We start from the raw sequence: 19,498 nt of genomic DNA, 5'->3' as shown, positions 1-19,498 counted from the left end.
TAATGCTGATGCCAGAAAATTAACGCTTAATGCATCTAATGATATATTGATGCCTGAAATTAATTCTGTTTATGATAATGCATTATAATAATTACAGTGAAGGTATAATTATTTTAGAATATTTGAAATTTTTGTTAGAAATTTTGGAACACATGAAATAAACATCAAAAACAAAATAAACAAGAAAATTTCTAACTAGAAATTATTGTAAAATATGGATTTTTTTAAGCATCAATTATAAATAGAAATAATTTGATCTACATATTTGTAAAATTACATAGTTGCAATCCATTAAAGTATTCAGCAACAAGTATAATTCTCTATTTTCATTGACTTGCATTCATTGAATGAAAATCCTTAATCAGACGAGTAAAACGGATAGAAACTATTAACTTTATAAGTACTGACTATTGATTAAGTATTATAGTAATGGAAAGTGATATTTTTTGTCGCTGTCGAAATTTTTTTAGCATTTTTACATAACTAAGTAGAAAATAATGCATGATCAACAATATTTGAATGTCAAATAATAAAAAATAAAATTGTCTATAGTTTGAAATTTGGGAATGCTCCCTAAATGCATCATTTTAGGGGAACTAAGAAAATAAAATAATGGAAAAACTACTCACGGGAATGGCGTTAAAATTTGGAATGTCCATATAAATTTGCATTATGAATCGATTTATGCCAAAATGTAATATGTGTTGTCATTCCAGAATTTTTAAATTCTGGTTTTGTTTTCACCTCTGAAAAATTACTTTAAAATAAAAGTGAGCAAAATTTATTAAGTACCCTGTATTCCCCCCAAAGGATAACTATATATTTTTTCAAGATATGAATGAAAATTTGAAATTTTATTTTAACATTAGAGGATCCAAATTTTATTTGCTCACAATTTCAAAAGGAATAGACTTAGACTAATGAAATTTGGTTTCCGCCTGTGACTTTTGTTGTCATTTCGAAATTTATAGAGAAAAATGACTACTGCCAATGATAGTTTTGAATGAAGTTTGTTTTTTATCCAAGATATGGAGTGCTCTTTATGTAATTTTTAGATCTAAAATCTTTACGAGTAGTGTCAGAAAGGGTAACTGGGATCCTACTATATATGTCAGTGAAGCCTAATCAAGCTTGGAAACATATGTCCTCTTCAAGGCATTCTAAAGGAAGACGATTATTTCTTTATCGCTTTCTTTTAGTGTTATTTTCTAACGTTTGTTTTCTTTAATTGAATTTCGTTTAAAAATGAGCCCAAAATTCTTCTGAGTGTTATTATTTATTCCCTACATCGATTATTTCCTTGGAAATTTATTAAGTTATACATTTATGGGTCTAAAGGATTACGGTTACGAGTATGATTTAATTTTCACTTTTAGATGCTCTCTTGAAAACCAGGAGAGAGTTCTCAATTACCCATGACAATTTTCATCTTGAGGCAATTAGAAACAGACCTTTAATGTAAGAAAAACGTTTTTTCATTTATTTTTAATAGTTAATATATGATAGGAAGTGATATTAAAGCTAAGTGCTCGGTAGTGTCTTATTCGGTTGATAATGATTACTTTTCTTTATTAAGCTTTTGCACTGGGAAAAGTAATTCGATGCATATTTATTCACTTAAGACAGGGACTTGTTCATTGCTTCGAAATATATATATATAATTATTTTAATTTATATTTTCCCGAATTATTTTCTACATCTTCTTACCATTTTGTAGGTATTTTTCACAATTAAAATGAAAAATAAAACTTCAAAAGTGCACCGTCTTGAATGGTGAGTGAGAGACACCATCCGAGTGGAAAGCATTAAGAAATGAAATTTTTAAAAATATAACACACATACATTATATTTTATATACATTATACTACATACTATACACATATACACTACACTACATACACTATATACACATTATATTTCATATATGGAAGTTGATCATTAATAATGATTTGATGCTGTTTGGTGTCAAGTACAGAAGAAAATTGACGTCAAGGGGGGGGGGAGTGCTGGACTGAGAAATTTGATGATTTTAATTTTTTCAGTAAGAAACGAAGGTTTGGAGATGGAAAAGACAGCTTATCGCAAATCATATATGATTAATTTTTCAATAAATATATATATTATGTTGAAGATTTCCAGAATTAATGACCGTTATTCGGTCATCTTAGGGATTAATGGAGGTGACGATGGTCAGCTGAATGTTTGAAGATCATCAATCTGACTTTATCAAAGTTTGCTTTGGTGATTAAGGATTACGATTACTGATATTGAGATAAATGCTATACTACCAGTTCTTATTGCTGGATAGATTTATTCCAGGAAGCGTATATGTCAGAGAGAAAAAAATAAGAATTGAATATGAGATTCAATATTTTATTTAGAATGGGATCTCTGTTTCAAATTGAATTACTAGTCTTTAATTATAACGCTTTATTTGGAATGGATTTCTATATTCTGCTACTAAATAAAATTAGTAGCACTCAATCATTTTAAAGTGCGTTTTTATGTTTTACATATTTTTTTCTTGAGTCTTTTAATACCCAGTCGTTTCTCTTTCTTTAAATTTTCGTTTCCTGATTTTCCTCAACAAAACTGGAAGTAGAATTAATATTAAATATTTCAATTGGAAGGTTTTCAGTAGTTATGAAAGTTTATATGCAATATTCTATGAAATAGAATATATTTTTACTGAGAAACAGTACATTTGGGTAGCTGGGAAAGGGGTGGAAAAATAAATTCTGAGGCAGTAAGCAGTAATTTCTATCATTACAAATATATTCTCTTCAAATCAATTTCTTTATTATGATCAGAAGCCACAACACGTTTCCAGTTACTCAGTAATTTCTGCGTTAGTTGGAAATATACCTGTGTAATTATGAACATTACTTTAGCTAAGACTGGTTAATTAATATATTAATTTGGGATAAAAAGTATTGTTTAATGGGCCCTTCATAACATGATTATGCGCTCACAAAAGTTATAAGCTTTTTTCTGCATTCATTTTAAATCGGAAGAAAATGAAAAGGTGACAAAACTTTGTTCTGAAATCTAACCAAACCCACATTAACTCTTTTCAAATGTTACTTTTTGTATGATGAATGATGCCTAAATAAAACTTAGTGGCTTTTTTTTTTTCATGGCTGTACCATTCTCTGGATCTAGGATACCATGTGCATATAGACCGAGGATCTGCAGTTCCTGAATTTTTCCTGCAGCTTCTGAACAGCAATATACAAATTACTCATTTATTTTGCTGTGCATATAATATCTAAATTCATTAAAAATTTAACGAAATTTTATATGGATGCTTTAGTTGAAACTCGGGAAATAACTTCGAAGGGAAACGAGGGAAAATCCTAGTTTACTCTGGAATTTTTCTTGTTCGAGAATTATGAATTTCCTTTGTTCCACTTTTCATCTTTTTGGGCATTTAGAATGCATTTGGCGTTTGGGCATTTAGAATGCATGTGCATCTTAATATGGCTTTAAACTAAGAAAAGTACTGCAATAGTTGGTGGTACTAACAGTTTGATAAAATAGATTTTAAGAGTTTTTTTCCATTGCAAAAATTTTTTTTCGCGGGATGGAATTGCAAAATAAATGATGAAAAAATACTTAGTGATAAAGAATTATTTAAAATTGCTTTTGATAAATTTGAATAAAGCTTATCTCTATTCAAAATATTTTCCCGCTCATTTTTCACATGTTGAAAGATTTGCAAGGAGGTTCGTTCAAAGTTACTGCATTTCCATCCATACGATGGATAGGATGTTTTTCCATACCATAGTAGGATAGTTTTCCATACCATAGTAGGATACTTTTCCATACCATAGTAGGATACTTTTCCATATCATAGTAGGATATTTTTCCATACCATAGTAGGATACTTTTCCATACCATAGTAGGATATTTTTCCATACCATAGTAGGATACTTTTCCATGCCATAGTAGGATATTTTTTTTTATGGATAGCTCTGATGGATATCCATTAGAGCTGTCCGTAAAACTCTTCCTTTCGATGGAACTAACTGCGTTGGGAGCAAATTTACAAATTCGTAATAATATATTTCACTATAATATGATTTACTATTGCATTATATAAGAAACGCAGGCAGATCATCCTGGTAGTGTCCTTAATTCCAGTAATCCGTAATTAAGAGAAATATAAATTTTTGCTTAGTTTGTAGTATAAGAGTTTCAAGAGCATTTTTATTTCTGTTCTAGTAAATGTTTTTGGAGATTTCTTCCACGTTACCTGATATCAGTTTTCCTTTCATTCTGGAGTAAATTCTTTCTATGTAGAAAAATATCCAACTACTGAAAATTCAAACATTTAAAATTGCAAAGAAGATATCAGAAGAGTCCTGTTGAAAGAGATTTCAACATAATAATTTTCTTTAATTAGCCACGAATTGTGCTAAAATATTAAACACGTGCATGTATCCACACACGCATTAACCTGACCAACTGCTTGTTTTATTTCGATAATGCTTGCTAAATTTCCAAGGGGGATAGATGTCACTGGTATCAGTTTCTGAAGCTGATGCAAAGTCGATATTTTTGCATTTATTTTAAGTTTTAAGCGCCAATGAATGACATGAGGGGTGTGTGCAAAAATAAATACTGAGATGCGGGCGCTATTTTCTTTTAACTACTTCAGAAACTATTGTCTTAATTTCATCTAAAGCTTTCAGCTGTGATCTAAGAACAGAAAATATGTCCATTATTGTTTAAGCAATAAATGCAGCAATATGGAGAATCAAGATGTAATTATTACCCATTCCTAATAGCTTCAAAATGCACCATTGATCTAAAAAAATTAAATAGAAAATCATTTTCTCTGCCGGTCATACATAAATTTGTTTGGCATAATCTCCATTACAGTTGTGAAAGATATAGCATTCAACACCCCAAAAAAGTTTATAGAAATACACTCTTATTCCCATTTCTGTTCAGAAACACTAGGGATATAGCAAATCTAATTTGCATATAATTTTTAAGAGGCTAGATTTGTTCAACTACCGAATTATATGAAAGTGAAAAAAAAATGTCAACCCTGTTTTCATTTCAAAAAGTTTAATTGTGCCCTAAATTTGAAAACTAATAAAGTTATATATGAATTAAATATAAATTCAAAAGTTTAGTAAGTTAATAATTTAGGAGGGCTACTGAAATGTTTGGAATCAAGACGCTTTTCTGAAGAATATTTGCTTATGAAGGTTAATTGAATATAAAAGAAGCAGGAACAATGAAAGTTTTTACGACTTTACTTCAGGTAACAATTCAGCTTGATAAGTAGTTGACTAGACTATGCTTTATATTTTCATCTTTCATAAGAATACAAACTATTTTGTCCTAATTGAATATTGATAATCAATGGCATCCTTTCTTAGCAAAGGGGTTTCTTTCCTGTAAACATAAATAATTTTACCTTCTAAATAATCTTTGCTACATCTCATGAATAAAATAGTATTTTTCTGCTGTTATTTGTTGACAGTAGACAAAGATATTATAATTTTTACATGTTAATTATTTTACCCTTTACCTACTCCCACCAGGGAGCACCTCAAATGAAGATGGGAAACTTCTGGCATGGTGGTTGATTCTCGCCACCCGAGTGGGTACAGAAATGGTAGGGAGTCGGTTACTTCCTTCCGATAACGCGACGGGTTTCCCACAGGAAGTGTTGTATACTAAAAAAAAAAGTTGGCCCTTAGAACTGCTTATTTAAATTGCAAAATATTCTTTTAAACTGAATTTAAGAATTTTTAATAATAATTAATAGCATTTTTTGCTTTCTCGTTACAAAGAGCATTGCAGTAATTAAAATGTTCATCTTTGAGATTTTGATAAATCTGTTTGTTTTGCTGATTAACTATATATATATAATATAAAAGATTCCTGTCTGTAAATGATAACTCAGAAACTTTGTGAAGTGGATAGGTGAAATTTGCTGTATGATTTTTAAACCAAGATTATACATTTCCAGCAAATTTTGATTGAAATTCTTTGAAGGAAAGTTTGTCTATATAACTGTCAGTGTTTATGCCAGTTTGATAACTCAAAGATACCGTGAGCTATGTAGAGGAAATTCTCCATGTTGTTTTGTTACTAGAATTCAATATCTGTTTCAAATTTTGGACCAAATTTGCTGGACTGTCTGCCAGTCTATCGATTCTTTAATAAATGAATGTAATAACTTGTAATCCTAAGCTGAATGACTTAATCTCTCTAGTTTTTGATCATATCCATTAATTGGACAAATTGTCACTGTGTATGTGAAAATGGTAACTACAAAATACTCTAAGCATGGTACTTGAATTTTGATATGGGATCTTGACATTAAAATCATTAATTTTGGATACATTAAGATGATAAGAAAAGGTCTGAAATGCATACTTGATTCTCTTCACAGTATAAGATTTAAAGAAAAAGAAACGTTTCAGATTGTGTAAATATTCAGAAGAGTGGGAGGAAGAAGAAAAAAAAAGAAGATTCCTTTTGGATTCGGTAGATATTTCAGCCCTTGAGAAATATTTTTTGCTGATGTCACTACTGAGCTTGTCATTCATTTATAAGTTTTATATTTAATTGGTGTTGCAGTAACAATTCCGAAATAAATATTTAGCCCAAAGCAACTTAAAATATAAGATGCAGTGAATAGTGTTATTTTGACATTTTGCAAGAAAATGCTAAAAGAATCTGCTTTTAATACCAGGTTAAGAGGAAAACAGGCTGTTAGAAAGTTTTCTCGTTTGTGTGTTTGTTAGTATTTGAAGCTTGGATGGCTTGTGCTTAGTGATATTGTAGTTTATTTTAAATACTACGGTTACTTGTTTGCTTTATGTTTTTGAAAATACTATTGTCATATATAAGTGAAACTAGTAATTGTAAAAGTATAAGTCCTTTATTGATTTCTTTTTCACAGTTATTTCTGTCCCATGTTTTAGTCATGATTCCTGTCCAATTTAAAACACTGGAAAAGTGAAAAAGCTATATTGCAATATGTGTAATTTTGTGTATTATAACCATATTTTTATATTTTTTTAGGTTAATAAAAATAGTAGCCAAAGCATTTTGAGTATTATGATCATGTTTTTATATTTTGTTAGGTCAATAAAGAAGTTGCCAAAGGACCAGATCCAGAAGAAAAATACTTAAAACGTCTTGGATTTCATATTGATAAACCTCGGATATATCCAGCTGATCGATGGCTAAATGTTACTTTACCTGTTTTTGCTACAGCTTTATATGAATGTGACAGTCATTGTATTAATGGATTCCTGAAGTCTTTCCAGCATTTCTTTGGAAATTCATTTCTCATAATCTATGATTTAGGATTAAATCCTTCAGAGTATTCAGCGGTATGTATTTATTTTCAAATAATTATATAAGAAAAAGTTGGGAAGATAATGGATAGTAAAATTAAGAATTGGATGTTGGTAGTAGTCCATAGGAAAAACATAGGTTAATGATCAAATGAATTTTAAGCTGCTAATTAAAAAAAAATGTGGTGGGATTTTTCTGGAACCCTGATTGCTTAATTAATAATTTGCTTGTTTGTTCTCAAAATTGCCATTTGGTCACCGATATAGGGTGTAAAAAATTTTGTTTTGAATGCTGATTTATTACTGTTGTTAAATTGCAAATTTTGTTTTGCTCTCAGAGCAGTTAGCTAAATGCTTGTTTTAATATAGTCAACATTAACTGATGAATAATATTAAAGACTGATTCTTAAAGGCATATTTATTTCCTTTACTTCAAAAATTGTGTATTTTAAGAATATATATTTATGTTTTTTGAAAATTTAATTTAGAAAATGAATACTAACTTTGATAAATCTGTGTGGATATTAAAATGACATGAAAAGGCTGCTTATTTTAAAAGGAAATTTCAATAAGTAAATAATTGTCAAAATTATGAAATTAAACATGTTCAACTTACATGTTATTGAACTGAAGCTAAACAGCTTTCAATAAAACAGAAATGGTTTGAATTATTTTAAATTTAAATATTGAGTTTAATTTCTGAAAATTTATATCCTTTTCAAAAACTAATATGTTTCCAATGGTTTACTCAGATTTAATTTGCTATTGAGATACATTTAGTTTCTGAACTTTATTCCTTTTGTTCATATAGTGATTATATATATATATAAATATAAAGTATTGAACAGAAAGTGAGAAACTAAATATTTTCATATTTGGTAATGCAATATTTTAATTCTAATTCTATTTAATTTTTATTAGCAAATGTGGAATCTATTATTCTTCCCTTAGATTTTTCATGTTTTGGAAAAAACTTTTTAAAATTAAAATGTCAATAAGCTTAATTCTTATTTTTTTTAGTTAATTAAAGCTCTGATCTGTTTCAGATAAGTGGTATTTGCAATTCAACTAATTGCAACCTAAGAACCTTCGATTTTGATGCATATCCTTCTCACGTTCGGAATTTACAACTTTTTGCTTATCGACCAATTATAATCCAGGTAATTTAATGTTAAATAACTATGCATTTAGATAATAAGTATAATGACTTATGCTTGTGCTTATCTGTAAAAGTTAGTCTTTATGGTTTAATGGAATAAAACAACAGCCAAGGGTTTAATGCTTTGTGAATTTTGAATTAACTTATTACTTGATGCAGTCCAACAATTTAATATAATTCATATCGATGTGCATCATTATGTAGATTTATATATTGTAAGATCTGCATTTTGCATTTCTTTTGCAAGCTGCACGTTCCCGTCGTTTACTAATGGCTTTATTGTATATTTTCATATTCATGAATGAAAAACATATATTTTTGATTGTAACTTTTAAATAAAATCCCTTTCTCTTTATTCTTTTAAATGTGTTTTACTGAAAAGCAAAGATAAAGAGATTATTCTTATCGAACTAGATTTCGGCCTTTGAAACTGCTGATTAGGTTGTTCCAAATTTCTTAAAAGGAATTCGATATTGTCTCACAAATTCAAATCATATCCTTCGGTAATATATTGAGCTACTTTTGTTTTATTTATTTAAAGATAAAACATACATGTATGAGTTAAATTGTCGATTTTTTAAACATATTGGTGTGGACTGTGCTGTTTCCTCTTACAGAATGCTTTCGGTTGATTTATAATGTACTCCATTTGTAGAGTATATTATTTGATAAATGAGATTAGAATTATAGTTACACAATAAATTTAGTATAAAAACATATCAACATAAAATAAACTTAGGAAAACTTGTTAAAATTTTTAGTATATGCTTATATAACTAATACAATAGGAAGTTTGCTTGAACTAAGATACCGGTTAAAAATTATTATGCTATAGGAATTCAAAATTTTCTGTTTTGAATTTACTTTATACATTGACCTGCATTACAACTAATAATTCAAAATTGATGTACGAGTATCTGTTGTACTTTGGTGCCTAAGAAAATCGATAATCTTTCTCATGTTTCTGCTACCTGATATTTGATATCTATTCAGTCACTTTTAGTGACTTTATTGAAGAAATATGTTAGATTATTTTTTTATAAATAAAAGTGACTGCAGAAATATTCTTGTAAGATCTTTTTGTGTATATATGATGTGTGTGAGAGAGTTTTCTGAAATTAAATGGATTTTACAAATTTTAAATATGATTAACATTTGACAATATATTTCAAATGAATTTTATTCAGAAATTGTATTAAATTTCAAATTTTCTTAGGATACTTGTGAATATAATTATGAAATAAATCAATTTATTTCCTGTTGATCAGTCAGTGATAAATGACAGAGTAGCCCGTTTTTTTTTTTTTTTTTTTTTTTTTTTTTTTTTTTCTTTCTTTTCTTTAAGGTTACATCCAAAGGTAAAGGATGGGCATTCTTAATGCATTTTAAAATTAAGTATGAAATCAAGTAATTTGCATAGGAGAGAACTAATATTGGTACTGTTAAAATGATAAAAATAAAATGACAATAAAAAAAGTCCCATTAATAAAAAAGTTTATAATTTTTTCCAAACATATTGCTTCGCAGATATACTTTAAAAATAGCATGAAATTCAAGATGTTTAATTACAGAACATTTATTGCACAAAACAGAAATCACAACATTTGTCCTGTACAGTCCATTAATGTATTTTAATTTATGAGCATCTTGTATCTAGAGCCACATCCAAAAAGTACCCCAATTTAATTGATGTATTCATTAGAACTCATTATGGATTGCATATGATCCATATCTTCTGTGACAACTAAAAAGAAAAACTCATGGGCAGGGTTATTTAATAATCATGATCCTCAGATGTGGTAATTGCAGCAAATGCATGCTGAATATGTACAGCACATATATACATGTAAACCAGCCACTATTTCTTCTGTACACAATACTTTTCAGCTTCTAAAAATTTTCTATGTCACTTTGAATTATTCAAAGATGAATGGGAAATAAAATTTTCGTAGGACTAAAGCAATGAGTTTTGCCTCAGTACACCAACTTAGGCAGAGACACTTTTTAACGAAAGATACCATTCCTGAACGCCGCATGCAATGAAAATACTCACAACTGCATATGTAAATCATACTAGTGTCGTCTATAATTCTGTGTTCTTTCTTTGCAGTTTCTAAATACATCACCATATAATAGCAAAATGGAGGGGAAGGGGAATTTATTGTGAAAAGAGTTTTAATTCGAAATATATTCTTAAGGAACGAGATTTCTTCATTTCATATTTAATTCTAAAATGTGTAAAAAAAAATAGCTAATATAAAAATATCCGGTGGTAAAAAATATTGCTGAATGTAATAAAGTCAATGCCAATTTTTATTTGTCACTTGTTAAAACTTGGATTATTTAATTAATATTTTGTATTCTACCAACCAAGCACATTTTGAATGAATGTACTTTCTTTGAAGTAGTCAGAATCTTAAAATTTATATATCTGCATTCGCTGTCAATCAATAGATATACATGGAATTAATTTTTTGTTGTTGATATGATATTATGCAACTGTATATTGTCAAATTAGTGATATGTTGATTTATTTAGCTGTATGTATATATGTAATGACATTTTAAACTCTAATTTCAATTTAATTAATTTCCAAGGTTTTATCTTAATTTAGTCCATAGTAACTTCGTTCTAAAATATTCTCTTATTTCCTGATCTAATTCCACTTTCACTAATTAATTCATGAGAAGCTTTGTAAGATTGCTGAATTGGCTAAAAGCCTAACTTTCCCACACTCCGCTTGAAGGGCTAGAAAAATGTCCAATAAGCACATTCCTTTTTTTAAAAAAAATCCCTATCGAAATCTTAATATATTAGCACTCTAAAGAAATATTTTCCCTATCAAATTCTCAGGTTATATATATAATACCAGGGATAAAATGTTCAAGAGATTTTTCCTCATTTCTTTCTGTGGTGTGTGTTGCTCGTCGCTTCTGCTTGTAGATAATGCCTGCTTCTCCAAGATGAAATAAAACAACGTCACGAAATCGAAAGTTTCTTCGCTGTCTTCGAAACTGCATTCTGTTTCACATAAAATAATGCTTATATATATATATATATATATATATATAAGCATTATTTTATGTGAAGCAGGATTCAGTTTTGAAGACAGTGAAAAGACTTTTTACATTTTTAAATTCTTTTTAATCCATCGGGAAAGCATAATTATTTACAAGCAAAGACACAGCGCAGCACAAAAGCGGAAGTGGGAAAGAAGCGCGAAATAAATTATCCCTCCTCTTATATAACCTGAGATTTTGATAGGGAAAATATTTCTTCACAGTGCTAAGATTCTGATAGGGATTTCTGACGCATGGCAATCACATGTAAGGGAAACACAGGGATCTTTTAAAAAAGAATGTTCTTACTAGACATTTTCCTATCACTTCAAGCGGACCTTGAGAATGTGTCGGCGTTTAGCGCATTCAGCAATTTTATAAAGCTTCTCTTGAATTAATTAAGTAGAGAAAGTGGAATTGGATCAAGAAATAAGAGAATGAACTTACTATGGACTAAATTAAGATAAAATCCTGGAAATTAATTAAATTGAAATTAAGAGTTTAAAATATCATTATATAATATGTACTACTGTTCAAAAGTATTGCAGATTTGAAAAATTTAATGTTTTTTCAAGAATAAGCCCCCCTAAAGTAATATTTTTTTCATTTAAAATAATATTTTTTATATCAATATGTTCAATTAGTCTAAAGGCAAGATATAATTAAGTTATTGAACAAAAAAATATTTAATTTCAAAAAGAATAAAACACAAATAAAATGTACAGGTTATCAGTATCGGAATCCATTTTGGTTCCCCAGAATAAAATGAAGTAGAGATAAAATTTCAAGTTCTTTTGATCAGAAAAGATAATAAAAGAGTTCAAGTAACTGAAAAGCATTTAATATTTGATTAGGCCGCCTCTGGCTTCGATCACAGCAGCCACTCTGTTAAGCATGGAACCCATAAGGTTTTGCAACACTTCCTTCAGTATTTCATGGTGCCAAACTTTAATTATTGTTTCCTGAAATTCTTGTTTTGTTCTGGTATGATTCTCAGTTATTTTCTTTCCCTTTATAATCCATAAATTCTCGATATGTTTTTAATCTGGAGAGTTTCTTGACCATGTGAGAACACTAATACCATGTTTTGCAAATGCAGCCTTAACCTAAAATAACGAATGTTTCGATATAGAGGTCAGAACTGAACTGAACTGAAATTTAAAATTAATTATAAAGTTTATATTACCTTTTTCGATATATGGCATAGTGCTAGATCTTGCTGAAATGTCCATTTCTGCTTTAGGAACATATCACGAGCACTACGAAGCAATTGATCCCTCAGCACATCAACATACTTGTCACCATTCATGGTTGCCTGTACAAAATAAATTCGTCCATTTCACTGATATGACATGTACCCCCACACCATTGCGTTTTTTAGGTGTTTTGATGTACGAACCAGATATTCTGGTCTCATTTTCTCCTTCGCTTTACGCCAAACGTGATCAAGCTTGTGAGACATTAAGGAAAAGTGAATTTCGTCGCTGAATATAACTTTTCTCCATTCCGAAATACTCCAATTTTTGTGCACCTTGATCCACTCCAATAGTTTTTACCGCATTATTTTCGTGAGTACTGGTTTATTTCTAGAACTTGTGTTGTGTAACCAGCTTCAAAGAGTCTCCTGCGAAATTTTCTGGGACTGGCAATGTCATACGTGGACTCATTCCATTCTCTTGCAAGTGTAGCAGAACTTACAAATCTATTTTTACGGCATAATAGTGTCAATGTAACATCAGCACGTTTAGAAGATAACCTTGGGCGACTACTTCTCAGCTTTTTATCTGCGGTTTCTTCGGTTTTGAATCTTTATGAGGCGTGAAACAGACGACTCATTGTAGTCTCACCAATGAAAAATTCTAACATTTGAAATGCTTTCTTGATGCATTTAAATAATAGTCTGACGCTTCTCAAGAGTTAATTCACACATTTTAAAAAGAAATGAATAGTTTAAGTTGAAAAGCAATGCAAAGCGAACGCACTTCGACAGTGCAACAAACGAAATGAAATTTTTCGCAGTCGGAGCAATTTTATAATAATGAATTACCGGGATAACCCAATCATTACATTACATTGCTTCACAATGGATGACACAGTAGCTTGAAACTTTTCCACTAAATTTATACTAGAAAATATCACTTTAAATGAATATATATATATATATATATATATATATATATATATATAATATTACTTTTGGGGGGCTTGTTCTTGAAAAAGCGTGAAATTTTTCAAACATGCAATGCTTTTGACCTGTAGTGTATATATATTTCATTCCATGTCTTGTTTTTGTATTGATGAAATGATAGAAAGAATTTAGAATTTCTTAATGATATTTTCTTTTACATTGGAATTTATTAATGTACAGTAATTTAATAATTTAAAAAAATTATTTTAGGAAGTTCTTAATCAAGCTGGTGCTGTAATTATGATTGATGTCCAGTATGTCTTCACATCTAACGAAATACACAGTATTGTCAGCAGAGCTGAAAAGGATGGAATTGTTGCATGGCCTATAAACCAACCTACATCAGCTTTAACACATCCTCGAATGTTTGATTTCTTCAATACAAAACAAGAAAAATTCTTTTTCCACCGAATGGTTCAGCCAAATTTTATTATATTATACAACACAGACACAGTTCATTTTAAAATAATGTTTCATTGGGTTAAATGTGCTCTTGTTCCAAATTGCATTGCACCTATTGGTGCTCAAAATTCTGGTTGTAGATTTGATAAAAAACCACTTTATCGTTATTCAGGATGCCATAGATATGATATGTCTGCATTAAATGTAGTTCTTGGGCTTATGTTTGACTTTTCATCTAGTCATTATTCCGCAAAAGAAGAAGATAAATTCTTTCGTCCTGTTGATACTGAAAAAGATTTTACAACCGATGCTGACAAAAATTCAACTACTTTTCCCGATTCCAACTAATGATTGATTTTAGAAAGTGTGTATAATTTTTCTGTACATTCCTGTAATATTTTGTGTTTAATGTGCTAAAACTGTTTGTGTAAAAAATTTTATGTATTAACTATCATATACGATGTAATATTGAGAATACTTATTCTGTTATATTTATACCAAAGAGTAGGACATGTTTATTTGTAGAAATGACACTACTTCTGACTGAAATTTTTTTTTCCATAATTGTAAATTATGTGCCATTTGTTAAGATTTCATTTTATAAACCATTTGTTGTTATTTTTGCAATTATAAGACATTTATGTGTGATATTATTCATGTGAACAAAAATCTGTATTCATAATTACTTCATGATTAATGATTTTTATTTAAAAAGTTAAATAAAAATGTGTTTTAATTTTTAAAATGTGAAAACACTTCTTTGCCTATTTTCACCTTTATTGCATTTTTTGTTGTTGTTGTCTCAAGGGAGGGGGGACCACCCTGCCTGATTTTGCAGTCATTCATCTTATATGGAAATTGAAAGCACTATTTTAAATATAAAGCATCTATTAAAAGATTTTGTGCATAAAATGCTCATAAGATATTGTCTACATATTAAGATTGTATAAGTCTATTATTTTACATATATAAATGTTTAAAATCACATGCCTTTTCAAAAATATTCCTATATTAACACCCTTTTTTATGTCATAAATTTCTAATGGAAAATAAATTATCAGAATACAAATTTTGGTTAATATTATTATTATATTGAGAGACAGTTTCCTATTAAGATATTTAAGATCTCTGTTTTTCTCTAGGTATGTGTAACAGCATTTTCATTTTTCATGACATATTAAAGGTATTTTTATGGTTGTTATCGATTGTAATATGTAGATTATTACTTGATGCATGGCCAAGTATTATTGCTTTGTAAATTTTTGGCAAAAGTTTCATTCTGTCTTACCAAAAGATATTCAAGAGCATTGCAAGTTATATCAAAATGGTGCCCGTGTCTGAGCCGTCATTATGCTTAAAGTACAAAAATTTATAGTAAGTTTAGTTGTAAAATGAATGAAATAAAATTAATTGGAACTTTTATTGTTTAAAAAAATATTCGCTTTAGTTTTAAAATTAATAACTTAACTGATAGAGAAATAAATTTATCCGATGTTTTCACTTTATTTCTGCATTTCTTTATCAATGCATCATATTTCTATTATTATTGCTTAGTACTTGTTTATTGAAACACTTACGATACGATACGCCACTTTAATTTGCAAGCGTATTAATAAAGTGGTGGTATACCTCTTTCACTGGTAAATGCGAACCAGTTTTTCACCTTATATTACTGATTATTCAATCTTCTATGCAAGTACTTTTTAAATATGAAAATATTTGAATAATATGAAGATATTTTTAAAATATGATATGGGATAAATGAGTGTTACAAATGTTGAATGTAGATCGCAGGTCGTCACTCTGAATGTTTTTCATTTATTGTGCAGCCTTTATTAAGGATAAATGAATGCTACACTGTTTTAAGCAGTTAAATTAGTAATTTACCACATATTTTTCAAGTTCAGATATCAAGAGAAATTCAGAATCGGGTATAAGAATAATTATTCTGCATGATGTCTTTAAAAAACAACTACCTTAATATTTGAAAAATTATATTTGAATATTTTTTAATTATGTTAAGAGAAACACACTCAAAAAATTCACTTAAATTGACATAGAAAATTAAAACATTTATCAATTCAAAATATATTAACTACTAATATTAAATTAGAGGGGGAAATGTAGTTTACAAGAAGTATTAGCATTATACTCAAATTTAAGAATAGATATAAATTTAAATTTTACTTTGGTTTTTAAAAGCTTTAAATTCATTTTCAAAGATAATAAGAAATTCGCTTTAATTCGTTAGTGAATTATTTGACAAATAGGATTATTCATTTAATTGAGGTCAAATAAAAAAGTAACTACAAATAATTTAAAATTTGAAAGTCACTTATAACCTCGTCTTCTCTATAAATAATTAATGTTTTAAACAGAAATAATTTTAAAATTAATTACATTCGATAATCTTGCATATCTCAAAAAAACATCTTGCAAAATTTCTTTTACTATGAAGTTTACTCATCTCGACATTCAGGCACATTAGAATGCATTAATTTAAAAATTTATTTGATCCACTTCTATTTCATTTGACATAAAGTAAGAAATGCATGATTTTACACTGACAAAAGTATTTTAACTTAATAGTTTTCGTATGTGTATAGGATCATGTGTGATATCATATTAAGATTTTTTATCATTAAAAAAATAATGCTGATGCCAGAAAATTAACGCTTAATGCATCTAATGATATATTGATGCCTGAAATTAATTCTGTTTATGATAATGCATTATAATAATTACAGTGAAGGTATAATTATTTTAGAATATTTGAAATTTTTGTTAGAAATTTTGGAACACATGAAATAAACATCAAAAACAAAATAAACAAGAAAATTTCTAACTAGAAATTATTGTAAAATATGGATTTTTTTAAGCATCAATTATAAATAGAAATAATTTGATCTACATATTTGTAAAATTACATAGTTGCAATCCATTAAAGTATTCAGCAACAAGTATAATTCTCTATTTTCATTGACTTGCATTCATTGAATGAAAATCCTTAATCAGACGAGTAAAACGGATAGAAACTATTAACTTTATAAGTACTGACTATTGATTAAGTATTATAGTAATGGAAAGTGATATTTTTTGTCGCTGTCGAAATTTTTTTAGCATTTTTACATAACTAAGTAGAAAATAATGCATGATCAACAATATTTGAATGTCAAATAATAAAAAATAAAATTGTCTATAGTTTGAAATTTGGGAATGCTCCCTAAATGCATCATTTTAGGGGAACTAAGAAAATAAAATAATGGAAAAACTACTCACGGGAATGGCGTTAAAATTTGGAATGTCCATATAAATTTGCATTATGAATCGATTTATGCCAAAATGTAATATGTGTTGTCATTCCAGAATTTTTAAATTCTGGTTTTGTTTTCACCTCTGAAAAATTACTTTAAAATAAAAGTGAGCAAAATTTATTAAGTACCCTGTATTCCCCCCAAAGGATAACTATATATTTTTTCAAGATATGAATGAAAATTTGAAATTTTATTTTAACATTAGAGGATCCAAATTTTATTTGCTCACAATTTCAAAAGGAATAGACTTAGACTAATGAAATTTGGTTTCCGCCTGTGACTTTTGTTGTCATTTCGAAATTTATAGAGAAAAATGACTACTGCCAATGATAGTTTTGAATGAAGTTTGTTTTTTATCCAAGATATGGAGTGCTCTTTATGTAATTTTTAGATCTAAAATCTTTACGAGTAGTGTCAGAAAGGGTAACTGGGATCCTACTATATATGTCAGTGAAGCCTAATCAAGCTTGGAAACATATGTCCTCTTCAAGGCATTCTAAAGGAAGACGATTATTTCTTTATCGCTTTCTTTTAGTGTTATTTTCTAACGTTTGTTTTCTTTAATTGAATTTCGTTTAAAAATGAGCCCAAAATTCTTCTGAGTGTTATTATTTATTCCCTACATCGATTATTTCCTTGGAAATTTATTAAGTTATACATTTATGGGTCTAAAGGATTACGGTTACGAGTATGATTTAATTTTCACTTTTAGATGCTCTCTTGAAAACCAGGAGAGAGTTCTCAATTACCCATGACAATTTTCATCTTGAGGCAATTAGAAACAGACCTTTAATGTAAGAAAAACGTTTTTTCATTTATTTTTAATAGTTAATATATGATAGGAAGTGATATTAAAGCTAAGTGCTCGGTAGTGTCTTATTCGGTTGATAATGATTACTTTTCTTTATTAAGCTTTTGCACTGGGAAAAGTAATTCGATGCATATTTATTCACTTAAGACAGGGACTTGTTCATTGCTTCGAAATATATATATATAATTATTTTAATTTATATTTTCCCGAATTATTTTCTACATCTTCTTACCATTTTGTAGGTATTTTTCACAATTAAAATGAAAAATAAAACTTCAAAAGTGCACCGTCTTGAATGGTGAGTGAGAGACACCATCCGAGTGGAAAGCATTAAGAAATGAAATTTTTAAAAATATAACACACATACATTATATTTTATATACATTATACTACATACTATACACATATACACTACACTACATACACTATATACACATTATATTTCATATATGGAAGTTGATCATTAATAATGATTTGATGCTGTTTGGTGTCAAGTACAGAAGAAAATTGACGTCAAGGGGGGGGGGAGTGCTGGACTGAGAAATTTGATGATTTTAATTTTTTCAGTAAGAAACGAAGGTTTGGAGATGGAAAAGACAGCTTATCGCAAATCATATATGATTAATTTTTCAATAAATATATATATTATGTTGAAGATTTCCAGAATTAATGACCGTTATTCGGTCATCTTAGGGATTAATGGAGGTGACGATGGTCAGCTGAATGTTTGAAGATCATCAATCTGACTTTATCAAAGTTTGCTTTGGTGATTAAGGATTACGATTACTGATATTGAGATAAATGCTATACTACCAGTTCTTATTGCTGGATAGATTTATTCCAGGAAGCGTATATGTCAGAGAGAAAAAAATAAGAATTGAATATGAGATTCAATATTTTATTTAGAATGGGATCTCTGTTTCAAATTGAATTACTAGTCTTTAATTATAACGCTTTATTTGGAATGGATTTCTATATTCTGCTACTAAATAAAATTAGTAGCACTCAATCATTTTAAAGTGCGTTTTTATGTTTTACATATTTTTTTCTTGAGTCTTTTAATACCCAGTCGTTTCTCTTTCTTTAAATTTTCGTTTCCTGATTTTCCTCAACAAAACTGGAAGTAGAATTAATATTAAATATTTCAATTGGAAGGTTTTCAGTAGTTATGAAAGTTTATATGCAATATTCTATGAAATAGAATATATTTTTACTGAGAAACAGTACATTTGGGTAG

General features: G+C 28.5%; 1 protein-coding gene across 1 annotated transcript; it reads left to right on the top strand.

Annotated features, from left to right (window-relative positions):
- The first annotated feature begins 4,751 nt into the window (after positions 1-4,751).
- LOC129959331 (uncharacterized) lies at positions 4,752-15,157 on the top strand. Its single transcript, XM_056072149.1, has 4 exons — positions 4,752-4,766; positions 7,113-7,364; positions 8,375-8,488; positions 13,945-15,157. Exons 1-4 carry the CDS (start codon positions 4,752-4,754, stop codon positions 14,482-14,484), a joined length of 921 nt encoding a protein of 306 aa, XP_055928124.1. The 3' UTR covers positions 14,485-15,157.
- The last annotated feature ends 4,341 nt before the right edge of the window (positions 15,158-19,498 follow it).

The sequence above is a fragment of the Argiope bruennichi genome, chromosome X1 (genome assembly GCF_947563725.1).
Source record: "Argiope bruennichi chromosome X1, qqArgBrue1.1, whole genome shotgun sequence".
NCBI classification, from domain to species: domain Eukaryota; kingdom Metazoa; phylum Arthropoda; class Arachnida; order Araneae; family Araneidae; genus Argiope; species Argiope bruennichi.
Note: the sequence above shows the minus strand (reverse complement) of the source record. Positions and strands in the feature narration are given on the sequence as shown.